The sequence below is a fragment of the Dama dama genome, chromosome 8 (assembly GCF_033118175.1).
Source record: "Dama dama isolate Ldn47 chromosome 8, ASM3311817v1, whole genome shotgun sequence".
Lineage (NCBI taxonomy): Eukaryota > Metazoa > Chordata > Mammalia > Artiodactyla > Cervidae > Dama > Dama dama.
Genome location: NC_083688.1, coordinates 19,138,924 through 19,155,870, shown reverse-complemented (window position 1 = coordinate 19,155,870; position 16,947 = coordinate 19,138,924). Strand labels below are relative to the sequence as shown.

Sequence of the window (16,947 nt, the reverse complement as noted above, 5' to 3'; positions counted from 1 at the left end):
GTTGGATGGCATCACCAATTCAATGGACATGAGTTTGGGTAAACTCTAGGAGTTGGTGATGGATAGGGAGGCCTGGCGTGCTGCCGTCCATGGGGTCGCAAAGAGTCAGACGTGACTGAGCAACTGAACTGAACTGACCTGAAGAATGAATAAGCATCTGAAAATAGTCTTCAAAATTGGAAGGAAGCTTTGTGGTCACATAGGCCAAGTCACTTGGGAATTTGTTGTGATAAATGAAATATGACCCTTAATTTTAATATCAATTTTTTTAGCCTGCACAACCTACTTTTTATTAATGCTATTTGACGAAAATTACAGTGACCAGAGAATTTTCTTTGATACAGATATACCTACCTATGAACTTCTACTTGAAAATTCACAAAATTCTGCTGATTTCAAGGATACATGACTACATTCTCTTGGCGGTTGATAATATAATTTTATCCGAAAAAACAAATGACATGAATAAACAATTTGGTTTGCTATACAATTAGTACTAGAGAGAATGACTCAGTTTTAGCTATTTCACATTTATCGTCCTTTGCCAGAGCTCATTTAACGTCTAAGTAGCTTCCAACCAAACAGTATATTGTGAATCAATTCATGCAGTATCAAGAGGAATCTTTTACAGTTTATTTTTTGGGCTCATGATGAAATTATAGTCCTTAAAGCTGAAAAATCAGTATTTAACAAGTTTTTAATGGGTAGCTTCTCTAGACAACTGTGATATCTGTTAAATGTTTTCAGAATAAAATCAGTAGAAGCATCTCCTGAAGTTGAACTCCATGGATTATAAGAAGCTTCTATTTTTTCCCTGAGAAAGATCTTGATTCTTTCCCCAAACATTCACTTGTCAACTTTATATGAAAATGAGATGCTCTTCTTTGGGGAAATTAGATTTCTTAACTTTCATGAAGAATGTCAGCTCTACCCTCAACAATGCTAAAAGCTAAAGGATATAAAGAGATCTTTAACTGGTGATGAGAAATGCCTGACTTTATTTGTAAGTCCTGCCTGGGTCACAGACTCGAACATCTCCAAGCATCAGGCAGGTAACATAAATATAGTAGAAACTTCCAGGCCTGGGATGGCAGCAAGAAGAGCTCTGTGGCCCAACTCCTCAGCAAAGGAAGCAAAGCAGGGGAGGAGGGGAACTGTAAAAGCAAACGCTTTAATTCCCTAGAAACGGTCATGAGAACACAGAGAAAAGGAAATGTTTTCAAGAAAATCTACTAAAACTCAAAATAGAGAAAAAGTCTGTGGTGTTTATGCCACACCCCACTTTCTCCTTTCCCCTGCCTCTGCTTCCTTCAGTACAATTTGACTCCATTTGGGTCTCTTGTCCCCTCAACTCCCAACAAGTTTTCCTCTATCTTATCTCACTGAGAATCAGAAACTGCCAGCATTACTCATCCCCTCCAGATCCAAAGTGAAGAGGCTAAATACCTGGTGAGTGAAACCAAGAAACTGGGATCTTCTTTCTTCCACGTGGGCCCCACCCAGGTGCTACTTAGATAGAGCAGGCTGGGAATAATAGGGCTGTTGCAGGGAAAAGTCAATTCTGACTCCATGTTGGAACTGTTGCTTCAACTAGCTTTTAGTTGCTTTTGTTATTATAATCACACATAATGGCTTCCGAGAATCCTGCCCCTCTGCTTAACTGTTAAACTAAAGTGACTGCAGAATCCTGTCCACTTGTAGATGGCAGAAAGAAATGAACACATCCCCTGCCTGAGACTTGCCGTTCTAGGAGATATCTGCAAGATCAAAGTCCTTTTTACTTTGTTTCCTCCCCTCTCCTCATCTCTGATCTATGAAAGAACCTGGCATCCAGGCACAGATAAGATGATCATTTTGAGATATTAGTCTGCCATCTTCTTGGTCAGCCAGCTTTCCAAGTCGTATTCCTTGCCTCAACAACTTGTCTTTGATTTATTGGCCTGTCGTGAGATGAGCAGAGTAAGCCTGGACTCACTCCAGTGTCTTTTAGAAAGTAGCAGTTCTAACTTAGAGAGGCAAGCCAAGAACATCAGAGGCTACTGTTACACCCAGTGCCCTGCATGACCACTTAAGAGATGTTGCCTAGGAGGAAAGGCAATCCATAATAAAAGAGAACTCAGAAGCTCTTTCCAAAAGGCACTGAGATTATTTGAGACAGTGTCTAGAGAAGTTCAAGCCTGAGTGCATTCTTAAAAATAGTAGCTTCTCTTACTTAAGATCAACAAGCTACACCATAGTCAGCTAGTTTATTAGAGTGAATTAGAGAGGTATCCAAAAAGAACTCTCATGGGGTCAGAACAAAAATCAAAACTACAGAAACTACACCTGCCTAAGTTTAATTGCATCAGTCTGCTGAGCAATTTATATTCCAAGGCATTTTTAAAAGCAATAGAATAACCAACTGGCAAGTAGTGGAGTCTAACACGCAGGAATGTACTACCAAATGAAACAGGCAGCTTAAAAGAAAGATCAGAGAAATACACAGTCAGAGAGAGAGACCTGCTAGGATCATGGTTGTCCTAGGTGATTGTGCACAGGCCCAAGGCTGTGCATCTCTGAGGAGTGACACCAAAGACTTCACAATATGAAAAGGAAATAAACTTCACTAAACCAATCCAGCCAAGAAACAAGTTGGAGAAAACGACAACAAAATAAGCCCAGGAGAGTGGGAGTGGAATCAGTATCCAGAATTATTATGGCATATTATTTAAAATGGGCTTCCCAGGTGGCGTTAGGGGTAAAGAACCCATCTGCCAGTGCAGGAGACATAAGAGACATGGATTCAATCCCTGGGTTGGGAAGATCTTCTGGAGGAGGGCATGGCAACCCACTCCAGTATTCTTGCCTGGAGAATCCCAAGGACAGAGGAGCCTGACAAGCTACAGTCCATAGGGTGGCAGAGTCGGACATGACGGAAGCGACTTAGCATTAGTTAAAATGTCCAGTTTTCTGAGCTACTTAAAATGTAGAGAATCTTTGCTCATGTTTCCATATACCTCAGAGACTCTGATGGAGTGTTTTGAATATCATAAGACTCGATAAATGTCAGCTGGAGGACTAAGTATAGGCACTGCTGCTCGAGGTTACCAAGGGCTATGTTGCTTTGGTTGATGGTACAGACATATCAAACTTAATTGCTGTTTAGTTGCTAAGTCAGGTCCAACTCCTTGTGACCCCAAGGACTGAGGCCCACTTGGCTACTCTGTCCCAGGCAAAAATACTGGAGTGGGTTGCTATTTCCTTCTCCAGGGGATCTTCCCTACCCAGGGATCAAACCCATGTCTCTGCACTGCAGGTGAATTCTTTACCACTGAGCCACCCAAACCTTAATGGTATTTATAACTATGAATGATATAATTATATGTGCCCCAGATATAATTTGACAGTATTATGTATACAAAATGTGACAATCTTAAATGTACTAAAAATAGTCAGAAAGCTAAATATCTTGGAACTTTTTAATAATTTAAGGTCTTCAGCATGGATTGGTAATAAAAATCTTTCATGCTTCAAATAAAATCACCCTACAAAAGAAATTGTACATCTTATTACATTTTAATAAAATTATTATAGCTACTGTAGAAGGGGATCTACCAGAATATTGAAAAAGTGCTGTATTTATTTTTCTAGAAACTGGTGGATCTGGGCTTTAGACCTGGCCTTGCTGCTAACTTAATCCGAGGCTTTGAGCAATCCTTCTCCTCATTGCTATTTTGTTTTCTCATTTGAAGTGTGAGTGGAATGGGCAATATATCTTCTCAGATTTGTTCCAGCCCTTGGGGTCTGCAATTTCACGAATAGAAGGTTAGTCACTTAGTTTGGCACTGTAGGAGAACTCTAGTACATTTTGTTTAGCATGTGTTGTAAATATGCTTACCAAAGCTATTTTATTTTGGGGCTGCTGTTGTGTGCATGCATGCTAAATCATTTCAGTCATGTCCGACTATTTGTGACCCTATAGTCTATAGCCTGCCAGGTTCCTCTGTCCATGGGGATTCTCCAGGCAAAATTACTGGAGTGGGTTGCCATGCCTTCCTCAGTGGGGTCACAGAGTCAGACATGACAGAATGCATACATGGGGCTGCTGCTAGGCTCCGGCAAATGAATATTGTGATTGTATCTTCAATGTCAGAGAGTACCAGTGTCAAAGTGCTTCTTCCTTGACCCATCATTTTTCAATGCACTTTAAAAACTAGGATGGATATACACACATTGCTACATTTAAAATGGATAACCAATAATGACCTCCTGTATAGCATAAAGAACTCTGCTCAATGCTATGCAGCAGCCTGGATGGGAGGGGAATTTAGGGGAGAATGAATACATGTATATGTATGGCTGAGTTCCTTTGTTGTCCACCTGAAACTATCAGAACATTGTTAATCGACTATACCCCAACACAAAATAAAAAGTTTTAAAAAATATAAAACCCAGGATAACAGGGTGAATCATATGCATATTCCCTTGGAATTCATATTCAATTCAATTAAAAACTAGAGTCACGGTCTTGAATTAGATACTGATCTGATTAAGGGGCCCCTGAGGAATTATGTGACACAGCATGGTAGCAGGGTAACTGGTAATGCAATTATTTGTAACACTAGAACCTTGAAATAAGTCTATGAATTTGATGCTACAAAGGAACTCAGGAGAGAAAGATACCAAAATATCAGTGGACTGTCAAGATTGCTAAGGTCTTCTTTGTTTTTTTTTCTCTTGTTTTCTATATTTGCTTTAGATTTTTGCACATTAAATATTTAGAAGAAATATGTGGGGCATTAAACAATAAAGTAGTGACAGTAGGTCTGAAAAAGGCACAGTCAGAACTGAGAAATAAAAACAGCTTTTGGTAATCAATTAGAGATGAAGCCTAAGAGAAAAATAAGATGATTGTTATTCTAAGGACCATAGCCTGGGAAAATGTGTAGACTACAAAACCATCAACAGAAATTTTGGGAGAAGGACCATATTTTTGGATATTTACCCAATTTATGTTGACTATGTATTATTTTTGAGATTTTTCAGATGAGTTTATCTAACAGGCACTTGGAAAGAAGTCTGTAGTCCTGAGATGGCAGTCATTGGTATATAGATGTGGCTAAAGCCATTAGTTATGGATGAATGATCCAGTGAGAACTGTGAGAAAGGAATGATGGGCTTTTGCACAGACCTTTGGGAAAAGCCATATTTAAGAGCTAGGTTAGGGGAAGCAGAAGTCCAGGAAAAAGACAGAGGAGAAAAGATACAAGAGGTAGTGAAATAATTAGAAGAGAGAATGATGTTCATGAAGCCATGGAAAAAAGTAGCTCCTCTTCAGAAGCTGGGTGGGGGTATGAGTTTAGTTTGTTCTGCTCAAGGTGAGTAACATAAGCAGTGACAACACGTCAGAGGATAAGAACAATTTCAGCAGAAAGGTAAGATAGCCAGATAGTCGTCCAGATAGAATAGCCAATATGCTTTTTACTAGTTTTTAACTTCGGTGGTCAAGAGAAGGAGGAACATAGGGAGAGTGGTTTCACAGGGAGAGGGTCTAAGAAAGTGTTTTGCTTGTTTTAATATTTGTTTTTTAAAGAGGATTTGGAAGAACATAAGAATTAATAAGGAAGGAGGGGAAGCATGTATGTAAATATGTGTGTACACGTTAGGAATGCCATAGTGAAGAATACTTTCATGAAGAATGAAGACATTTGTTTGGCAATGGTGCCAAAGATTGGAAGACTCTCTTCTGGAAGAACTAATCCCTGGGTACCTACAAAACCACCTTAGGTACTGCTGACCTGTGAAAGTGTTAGTCAATCAGTCATGTCTGCTGACTTAGGCTGTCTCTTTAATGGTCCTATTAAATCAAATCTGAGGCGTAACTTTGTTGCTGCTCCCTAGTCGCCAAGCTGTGTCTGACTCTTTGTGACCCCATGGACTATAGGCTGCCAGGCTCCTCTGTCCATGGGATTTCCCAGGCAAGAATAGTGGAGTGGGTTGCCATTTCCTTCTCCAGGGGATCTTCCTGACCCAGGGATCAAACCTGCATCTCCTGCATTGTGGGCAGACTCTTTAGCGCTGAGTCACCTGGGAAACCCACAAGGCATAACTTAGCAATGGACAAACTTTCTTTCACTCTTTTCAGCTAATTCAGATGATTCTGGCAAGTACATTGAACGCCTCCAGATAATCCAATTAAATTCCACTAACATCACAGAAGCTATGAACCAGCTGACCTGCCAGGCACTGTCTGGAATATACAGTGAGGGCTGTCTCTGGTCTTAAAAAGAGTGTAATATACAAGGGTAGAAGGGCAGCAGTTCTGCTTGAAGCACTTTCTCATCTCTAATAAAGGTCTAAGGGTGAGCTTGTGTCATTATTATAAAAGAGAAATAATACCCCAGAGGCTTGGAACTGAAAGCAGACATCCTATGGTGGTCATTAGCCAGGCACACTTTGATTCTTCCTCTGATTTATTCATTTTTAACCTTTAGACTCTAAGTTATGAAAAAAAAATTAATGCTGTTACTTCTGACTAGTTTTCCTGGGATTTTGGAATAACTGATCAAGAAAGAAAAGGTACCAAAATAATTCTGCTAAAGAGATACCTAAACTATGTAATAAATATCCTTGAAGCTTAAAGGTATTTTAATGAGAAACAGTGTTTACTGTTCTTGGTTTTTGTTGACTGATTGGCTTTCTACTCAAAGGAAAATTGCTGTAATTGCAGGAATTGTTTGAAATATGAAATTCAAACCTATTCTGAGCTATTTTAATAATGTATTCTTCTGTCAAAATGAATTTTTTAAAAAAACTGAGAACGGTTTGAACACCCAAGTTTAAAAGTACATTCAGATCTATTCATCTGTCTGTATGTTTAGTAACAAAAATACCAAGATACATAAAACACTTCATTGTGTATTTGAAATTCAGACTTACATGCTTAAAAAATAATCACTTGCTTTCCAGATCACAGTTACAAGCTCCCTTCTTCATCCACACATTCTCCCTGGTGTGACTGATCTCTACTTCCTGCCCTCAAATCCCTTCTCTCTTCCTTAATGTTGCCAAAAATTCCTATTTGTACTACGAACTACTAAGTTGACATTTCTACCTGGATAATTAAAAGACACTCAGAATCATATCCCTACTCCTACCTCCAACTACTTCTCCCAACCTTTAGTCTCCCCCATCACGGTAACTTAAATCCACCTAAGAACTTATGCCAAAATCATTACAGTTATCCTTGACTTTTTTTTTTCAATTCATTAACGTGTTTTGTTTAATACATAATATGTGCAGTTTTGAAGCATATTTTAAATAATTACATTGGGAGCCTTGGTTTCTTTTTTATTTTTATTTTTTGTTTTTTTTTGAGCCTTGGTTTCTATTATGAATTATTAGAAGTCTCATTCCACTTATTTAATGCTTAGATGAAATAGCAATCTACTTTTCTAACAAAAGTCCATACAGTTAAAGCTAGGGTTTTTCCAGTAGTCATGTATGGATGTGAGAGTTGGACCATAAAGAAGGCTGAATGCCGAAGAATTGATGCTTTTGAGCTGTGGTGTTGGAGAAGACTCTTGAGAGTCCCTTGGACTGCAAGGAGAACAAACCAATCAATCCTAAAGGAAATCAACTCTGAATATTCATTGGAAGGACTGATGCTGAAGCAGAAGCTCCAATACTTTGGCCACCTGATGTGAAGAGCTGATGCATTAGAAAAGACCCTGAAGCTGGGAGAGACTGAAGGCAGGAGGAGAAGGTGACAACACAGGGTGATACGGTTGGATGGTATCACTCATGACTCAATGGACATGAGTTAGCAAGATCTGGGAGATGGTGAAGGACAGGGAAGTCTGGGGTGCTGTAGTCCTTGGGATAGTAAAGAGTCGGACATGACTGAGTGGCTGAACAACAACAACTCCAGGATGCTTTCTTAGGAAATCCCGTGGACAGAGGAGCCTGGTGGGCTGCAGTCCATGAAGTTGCAAAGAGTCAGACATGACTGAAAATCTGAGCACGTACATTGTAATTTCCGGGGCAGTAAACAAAGTCAATGATCTTAATTTTTATTATGTATCATTTTACCTACAACTCAGGAGGAGCATGGTAGGCTGCAGTCTATGGAGTCACAGTCAGACATGACTGAGCGACTTTTACTTTAGCACATAGAATCTGGACTCAATTTTCAATCAAAGTAAACTTATAAAAACGTCCTTCACAGCAGTTTCAGGATCTAAGACACTGATAAATGTATGGACTGAGCCTAAGACTTACTCCCAAATTGAAAGTCAAAGTGTGAAAGTGTTAGTAGCATAGTCATGTCCAACTCCTTGCAACGTCCCTGTTCATGGGTTTCTCCAGGCAAGAATACTGGAGTGGGTTGCCATTTCCTTCTCCGGGGGCTCTTCCTGACACAGGGATCGGATCCAGGTCTCCTACATCACAGGCAGATTCTTTACCATCTGACCTCCAAACTACTACAGTACTGTTTGGCCACACAGTTTAGATTCAGCCCTCAAATTATTTATCAAAAGCTTCTTCTCAGTTTGATCGATCACTCTTCTAGGTTTTGGTTTCTTGCACATGACCTCATAGATATAGAGCCACCTAGTTGATTGGTGGGAAACTCTTTTCTCTACCATCCCTCTGTGTCATGCTTCACAATAAAGTGCCTTTCTAATTCACTGGCTTCTAAAAGCGTGGGAAGGTTCAGTGAAACTTTCATTTGACTGAGAGACAAAAGTTTTCTCTGGGATGCTTGGATTTTTAAGATGTGTCCAAAGCTACTGCCCAGGTGAGATGAGGTCGCGTGGTCTGTCCCAGATCACGTAAATATCTCTTCACATTTTATATTTCTTTAATCATGTAAACCTAGATTTTTCCACAGACCAACTTATCAAGTGGGCTATTTGTCTCTTCCTTAACTTTTCTACTAAGTTTCAGAAAAGGGTAGATACAGACATATTTGGAGAAATAATATAAAATAAAAAGCAGTCATTCAAGATACCATTCTGTCATTGTTGCCCCTGGGTTTCATTCACATCAGAGACCCACTGAACAGCTGTCAAATATCTTCCTAGTTTCACAATATCATGTCTGGAATGTTAAAGGCTGCTCGAAAATCTTATTAATTTATTCACAAATTTAAGGCAAATGCAAAACATTTTCAAATGCCAAGATTCATCAGTTAAAATTCACGCTAGAGGGTATAATTTATTTGCAGGGTGATAGCCAAAAGTCTTAAAATGATCAGTAAGGAAAGAGCTGACTATAATTATGAATAGAAATAATGTGAATTTCAAGGCAATTTTAATGAAGCATTAAACCAGAAGATAGTTCTGGAAAAATTAGAAATTAAATTCTAGTAAAGAGCAAAATGATGAGTCTCTTATCCTTATTCCTCAAGGGACAGATAGAATGAAAACCACAATCACAGAAAACTAAGCAAACTGATCACATGGACCACAGCCTTGTCTAACTCAGTGAAACTATGAGCCATGCCATGTAGGGCCACCCAAGACACATGGGTCTGACAAAACGTGGTCCACTGGAGAAGGGAATGGCAAACCACTTCAGTATTCTTGCCTTGAGAACCCCATGAACAGCATGAAAAGGCAAAAAGATAGGACACTGAAAGATGAACTCCCCAGCTCAGTAGTTGCCCAATATGATACCGGAAATCAGTGGAGAAATAACTCCAGAAAGAATGAAGAGGCAGAGCCAAAGTGAAAACAATGTGCAGCTGTGGATATGACTGGTGATGGAAGCAAGGTCCGATGCTGTGAAGAGCAATATTGCATAGGAATCTGAATGTTAGGTCCATGAATCAAGGTAAATTGGAAGTGGTCAAACAGGAGATGGCAAGAATGAACATCGACATTTTAGCAATCAGTGAACTAAAATGGACTGGAATAGGTGAATTTAACTCAGATGACCATTATATCTGCTACTGTGGGCAAGAATCCCTTAGAAGAAGTGGAGCAGCCATCATAGTCAACAAGAGTCCAAAATGCACTAACTGTGTGCAGTCTCAAAAATGACAGAATGATCTCTGTTGGTTTCCAAGGCAAACCATTCAATCTCACAGTAATCGAAGTCTATGCCCCAACCATTAATGCTGAAGAATCTGAAGTTGAACAGTTCTATGAGGACTTACAAGAACTTCTAGAACTAACACCCAAAAAAGATGTCCTTTTCATTACAGGGGACTGGAATGCAAAACTAGGAAGTCAAGAGATACCTGGAGTAACAGGCAAGTTTGACCTTGGGAGTACAAAATGAAGCAGGACAAAGGCTAATAAAGTTTTGCCAAGAGAACACACTGGTCATAGCAAACACTCTCTTCCAACAACACAAGAGATGACTCTATACATGGACATCACCAAATGGTCAATACCAAAATCAGATTGATTATATTTTTTGCAGCCAAAGATGGAGAAGCTTTATACAGTCAGCAAAAACAAAACTGGGAGCTGACTGTGGCTCAGACCATGAACTCCTTATTGCAAATTCAGACTTAAATTGAAGAAAGTAGGGAAAACCCCTAGACAATTCAGGAATGACCTAAATCAAATCCCTTACAATTATACAGTGGAAGTGACAAATAGATTCAAGGGATTAGATCTGATAGACAGAGGAGTGCCTGAAGAACTATGGACGGAGGTTTGTGACATTGTATAGGAGACAGGGATCAAGACCATCCCCATGAAAAAGAAATGCAAACAGACAAAATGGTTGAGCTACCTACAAGTAGCTCAGAAAAGAAGATAAGCTAAAGGCAAAAGAGAAAAGAAAAGATATATCCATCTGAATGCAGAATTCCAAAGTACAGCAAGGAGAGATAAGAAAGCCTTCCTCAAGGATCAATACAAAGAAATAGAGGACAACAACAGAATGGGAAAGACTAGAGAACTCTTCAGGAAATTAGAGATACGAAAGCAATATTTCATGCAAAGATGGGCACAATAAAGGACAGAAATGGTATGGACTTAACAGAAGCAGAAGATATTAAGAAAAGGTGGCAAGAATACACAGAAAAGCTACAAAAAAGAACTTAATGACCCAGATAACCATGATGGTGTGATCACTCACCTAGAGCCAGACAATCTCGAGTTCAAAGTCAAGTGGGCCCTGGGAAGTACGACTATGAACAAAGCTAGTGTAGGTGATGGAATTCTGCTGAGCTATTTCAAGTCTTAAAAGATGATGCTGTTTGTTAAAGTGCTGCACTCAGTATGCCAGAAAAGTTGGAAAACTCAGCAGTGGCCACAGGACAGAAAAAAGGTCAGTTTTCATTCCAATCCCAAAGAAAAGCAATGCCAAAGAAAATTCAAACTAACACACAATTGCATTCATCTTACACACTAGCAAAGTATGTGAGCTAGCAAAGAATGCTAAAAATTCTCCAAGTTAGCCTTCAAGAGTACGTGAACTGAAAAATTCCAGATGGTCAAACTGGATTTAGAAAAGGCAGAGGTCCAGAGATCAAATTGCCAACATCTTTTGGATCACAGAAAAAGCAGGAGAGTTCCCGAAAAACATCTACTTCTGCTTTATTGACTATGCCAAAGCCTTGACTGTGTGGATTATGACAAACTGTGGAAAATTCTTAAAAAGATGGGAATACAAGACCACCTGACCTGCCTCCTGAAAAACTTGCATGCAGTTCAAGAAGCAACAGTCAGAACTGGACATGGAACAATAGACTGGTTCCAAATGGGGAAAGGAGTACGTCAAGGCTGTATATTGTCATCCTGCTTACGTAACTTATATGCAGAGTACATCATGAGAAATGCCAGGCTGGATGATGCACAGGCTAGAATCAAGATTGCTGGGAGAAATATCAATAATCTCAGATTTGCAGATGACACCACCCTTATGGCAGAGAGCAAAGAGGAACTGAAGAGCCTCTTGATGCAAGTGAAAAAGGAGAGTGAAAAAGCTGACTTAAATCTCAACATTAAAAAAATGAAGATCATGGCATCTGGCTCCATTACTTCATGGTAAATTGATGGGGAAACAATGACAGAATTTATTTTCTTGGCCTCTAAAATCACTGCAGATGATTTTCGTGACTGAAGCCATGAAATTAAAAGATGGTTGCTCCTTGGAAGAAAAGCTATGACCAACCTAGACAGCATATTAAAAAGCAGAGAGACATTACTTTGCCAACAAAGGTCCATGTAGTCAAAGCTACGGTTTTTCCAGTAGTCATGTATGGATGTGAGAGTTGGACTATAAAGAATGCTGAGTGCCACAGAATTGATGCTTTTGAGCTGTGGAGTTGGAGAAGACTCTTGAGAGTCCCTTGGACAGCAAAGAGATCAAAACATTCAATCCTAAAAGAAATCAGCCCTGAATATTCATTGGAAGGACTGATGCTGAAGCTGAAGCTCCAATACATTGGCCACCTGATGTGAGGAACTGATTCATTGGAAAAGACCCTGATGCTGGGAAAGATTGAAGGCAGGAGAAGAAGGGGACAACAGAGGACGAGATGGTTGTATGGCATCACTGACTCAATGGGCATGACTTTAAGCAAGCTCTGGGAGTTGGTGATGGACATGGAAGCCTGGCATGCTGCAGTCCATGGGGTCGAAAAGAGTCGAACACAACTGAGTGACTGAACTGAAAAAGAAACAGGGGTTACAAAGTAACTAAATTAGTTTTTAATTTAAAAATGTCAAGGTTCCTAAAATGTCCACATCCTACCACTCAAGTTAAGGACTTCTACTAAGATAATGCCTCAGCTTCTGGATTTAGATATTGGCTTCCAATGTTATTATTCTACACCACATTCCTCTTTTAAATAATTAGATTAAAAAAATCTCCAAGGCTGATGTATGCTTTTTTCCCTCAGAATGGCAAGTCAGAAATAAAAAAACATAATGTAATTTGATTGTGCTCTGTGCTCAGTCATTCAGTCATGTCAGACTGTTTGTGATCCTATAGACTGTAGCCCACCAGGCTCCTCTGTCCATGGGATTCTCCAGGCAAGAATATTAGAGCAGGTTGCCATTTCCTCCTCCAGAGGATCTTCCCGACCAGGGATGGAAACCACGTCTCCTGTATCTCCTGCATTACAGCCAGATTCTGAACCCACTGAGCCATCTGGGAAGCCAACTCTATTTACAAACGCAGAAGCACAGTTTTCATATTTAATATCTTTTGGAAAAAATATTAAGAGTGACTTTCAGGGGGCTTCTGAGTCAGATTTCTCTCAGGCTTGGCTTGCCTATCATATTTCTTTTTTAATTTTATTATTATATTTTTGATTTTTAATTGGAACATAGTTGACTTAAAATGTTGTGTTAGTTACTGCTATAAGGCAATGTGAATCAGTTATACATACACATATATCCACTCTTTTTTAGATTCTTTTCCCATATAGATCATGATAGAGCACCTATCGCATGTCTGATAGCTTCAGACAGCTCGCTAAGACACATCATTTTAGCTGTGAAATGAAAGCAGTTCTTTACTGAGATAATGATCAAATCTGATTTTTGAAGCTCGTTTGATGCTTGGGAACAAACAGCTCTACTGACCCAAGCCCATAACACCCTGAAGGGTTTCCACGCCTGAGACTGTCCTTCAATAAAAATTGTAAATGAACATCTTGTCTTCAGAAAATATTGGTACTTTAAGGCACTTCGTTCTGAGAAACTGCAAATCCAGATACCTAAGAGTTTAGCATGATGGATAACAAGCCAATCAAAACTGGATATGAAACAGCTGTATACAAAGTTTGATCTGGAAGAAATGAGTTAAAGAAGCAACAATTAACATAGCTGAGGATCCCCCAGAGTTAGAACAGGGTACAAAGTAATAAAATATGGGGCAAACTTTGCTTTAGGGTCCTCAGAATTCGTTGTGATTATTTGTTAATAGATGTAGATTCAGGATGATCTCTTCAGAATAATTTCTTAAACTATACTTTAATGAAGATGTTATTTAAAAACACAGTATTATGGTTTCCTTAAATTACACTTTCATGTTTATCCTACTGAGGAGAATTTGTTTGGAAGAGGAATTAGGTACTTTTTCTCTGCCCATGTGGCTACTTCTTCCTTGTGTGTAGCTGTTTTGGGCAAGAAATTCTTGTCCTGTCAACCAGTGCTGTGTTGTTGTTGTTGTTGAGTCACTAAATCATGTCTGAGTCTTTGGCGACACCAGGGACTGTAGCCCTCCTGGCTCCTCTCTCCAGGGGATTTTTCAGGCAAGCATTTTGGAGTGGGTTGCTGTTTTTGTCTCCTGGGAATCTTCCCTCCTGACCCAGGGATCGAACCCGAATCTCTTGCGTCTCCTACATTGGCAGGTGGTTCTGTCCTGCTGGGCCACCAGGGGAAGCCCAACCACTGCTGTAAATCAGCTCTGTTTCCCTCTAGACAATAGCTTCGCTTCAGCAATGTCCAGGTCTAGACTCTGTTTCTATGCCAACTAAGAGAGACAGGACTTGTAAACTAAGAAAAAGTAAACTGCAAAGTACTTTTTAAGAGGTTAAGGTTTATTTTTCATAGGGATTCTGAAATCTCTTTAAAGTTTAGAGTCATGGACAATTTTTAACATTTGAGTCAGTTTCATTTATTATTAACTCTTGCAGAAAAATAAACCTTCCAGTATGCCTTTTATTTGTGTTTAGATTTTTCCCCTTTGGGGAAGAATAGAGAGAACCATAAAGACAGCATGAATCAGCTAGCTCAAACTCACTGATGTCATCTGAAACAGTAAAGGGACAAAGCATTAAGAAAGAAAGTCGTTTACGTCCAAATGTGAGTTCCTTGAGATTGGGGTGGAGGGTTGTGAGTAGAACTTTCTTACACTTAGGGAGATCTAAGATCCAGTGGTAATCTTAACTTTGGCTATAAAATTATCACTTCTAATTGTAGATCTTCAATATAGATTTCAAAAATATGAAGTTTAAAAAAGACCTCCTTGCCCTTTATTATGCAATTGTTAGTGCCTCAACTTTGGTGCCTGCTGCAAATGACAGACTCCTTTATATAGGAGCTGCCTGGATGAAGCCTTTGACTAAAGTGTAGATGCCGATAGCTTTTCCTCTCCATTTCTCTCCCTTTTGCAATTCATAGCTGTGTAATTAGAGATTAGTATCAGCAAATGCCTGAATTTTCTATCTCATCTTAGAACTGAATTTCCAAAGAAGGTATTGCTGTTAAATAGCTCACCACCTAATCCTTTCTGTTTTCACCAAAGATTTTTAGCCATCAACTGGTTTTCTGGACAAGGGATTAAAAAGTCCCCCAAATAGCACAATCAAATCATTTTGCCTAAACAAAGAGATTGAATTTAGTGTGTTGAATGGACTCTGTTTTTGTTGGGCTATGAGACTCTGCAGTGTGAAATGTTTTACATTCTCTGTCTGCCAGTTCTGGTTTTGCTCATTATATATAAAAAGCTTCTCCATCCCATTTCAGCTTCCTTTTTTTTTCTTTTAACAGAAATGCTGGCATGCAACTTACCTCCAGGAATAGCTCTGAGCTGATGCTCTCAACTTAGTCATGAGAATTACATTTCTCTCCTTTTTGGAAATATTCTCCCCCAATTTCTGTAATTATGACCCCATAAGAGCTAGGTAATTTCAGTTAAAATGAAACATGTAGCTCTGTAGAACATACAGGAAGCAGACTACTTCATAAAGGAAGAAGAGATCACAGTGTTGATTTCTCATATCAACAATACGCCTTTACAATCTAAGCCACAAGAAACATTTATCTATAAGAACATCTCTTCCCTTGAAAAGGAGGGTTTCTATATGTAAAGCTCAGATACAGTACAGAATATTAAAATTCATGCTTGTATATTTCTTATGTTGAGAAGGTTTTCAAATAACGACAATAACATATAAAAGTGGTAGAACATTTTTACAGTTTTCACGTTGGAAAATACCTATTAGAAGAAGTGATAAAATATATTGAAAAGAATCTAAGGGAGCTCTTGATCGGGCTTTTGTTTCTCATCATGCAATTCTATTTCTGAATCTTTTTCTCAGTTTTAAAAATAAAAACAACATGGATAGAGAATTGGTAAGATTAATTTGCCTGTTGAAATGAGAAAAGCAGAAGAATCATGAGCTTTGGCCTGTCACCCTCTGTATAAACCAACTGCATATTTTCAAAAGGTTACTTTCCCAATGCTGTATTTAATGATTATGTCCTCATGAGCACAGGTTCACGAGTCCCCACTTTTTCAGTCCGCAGCCCCAGAGCTGTGTTTACTTACAGAAGCGCAGTTTTCAGACTTGTCTTCCACAAAACCAATCTGGCAGGGTGTTCTCTGATTCTGCAGCCAGTAGTCTGTAGACTCCAGCAGGCTATTACTGCGGAGAATCTAAGGAAACCAAGAAAACCTTCTCAGAGCTACTGGCAAGACTTTCTATTTAAACAAAGAGCTCTTTTCTAAAGAATCTAGAAGTGTTTTGCTGGCCTCAGAGCATCTGGAGATTAGGGGAAAAAATACTTGCAGAATAACAGCATCTCTAAAATATGTAAAACAGTCAACCAAGAATCTACTTTAAAGGAACGCACTGACGTGAATATTGTTTCTTCTCTCATCGTAATTCAACATCTGGAAACGTCAGTGTACCTGTGACTTTTGCATAGCTTGCAGTCAAATGACTATTTGGGTTATGGTTCAATTGGCAATGGGGATCACACTTCATTTAAGTCTTGGAGCTCTTTTACATTCTGTGAATACTTTTGATTGAAATGTAGTGTTTCTCAATTTGGTGCAATAATGAAATTATTATTCTTTAGCTTTCCAGCTGTGCTAACTTCTCTATGAAATAAGGCACAGTTCTTTTAGAACATTTAGGGTACTACACTAAGTTTAAAAGTTATTAGGAATAAATAAGTGCATTACCATAGCCATTTCCCTTATAGAAATAGTATGGTAATGCAAAGTGAATTTCAATACACTAATTAACTACACCAAATATGGTTTACA

General features: G+C 39.0%; 1 protein-coding gene across 1 annotated transcript in view; it reads right to left on the bottom strand.

The window, feature by feature from the left end:
- Positions 1-16,947, bottom strand: part of SPHKAP (SPHK1 interactor, AKAP domain containing) — a 185,785-nt gene that overhangs the window by 96,728 nt on the left and 72,110 nt on the right. Inside the window, exon 3 of the mRNA XM_061147965.1 lies at positions 16,225-16,332. Coding sequence (XP_061003948.1) covers positions 16,225-16,332 — 108 coding nt within the window. The remainder of the gene's footprint in view (positions 1-16,224; positions 16,333-16,947) is intronic.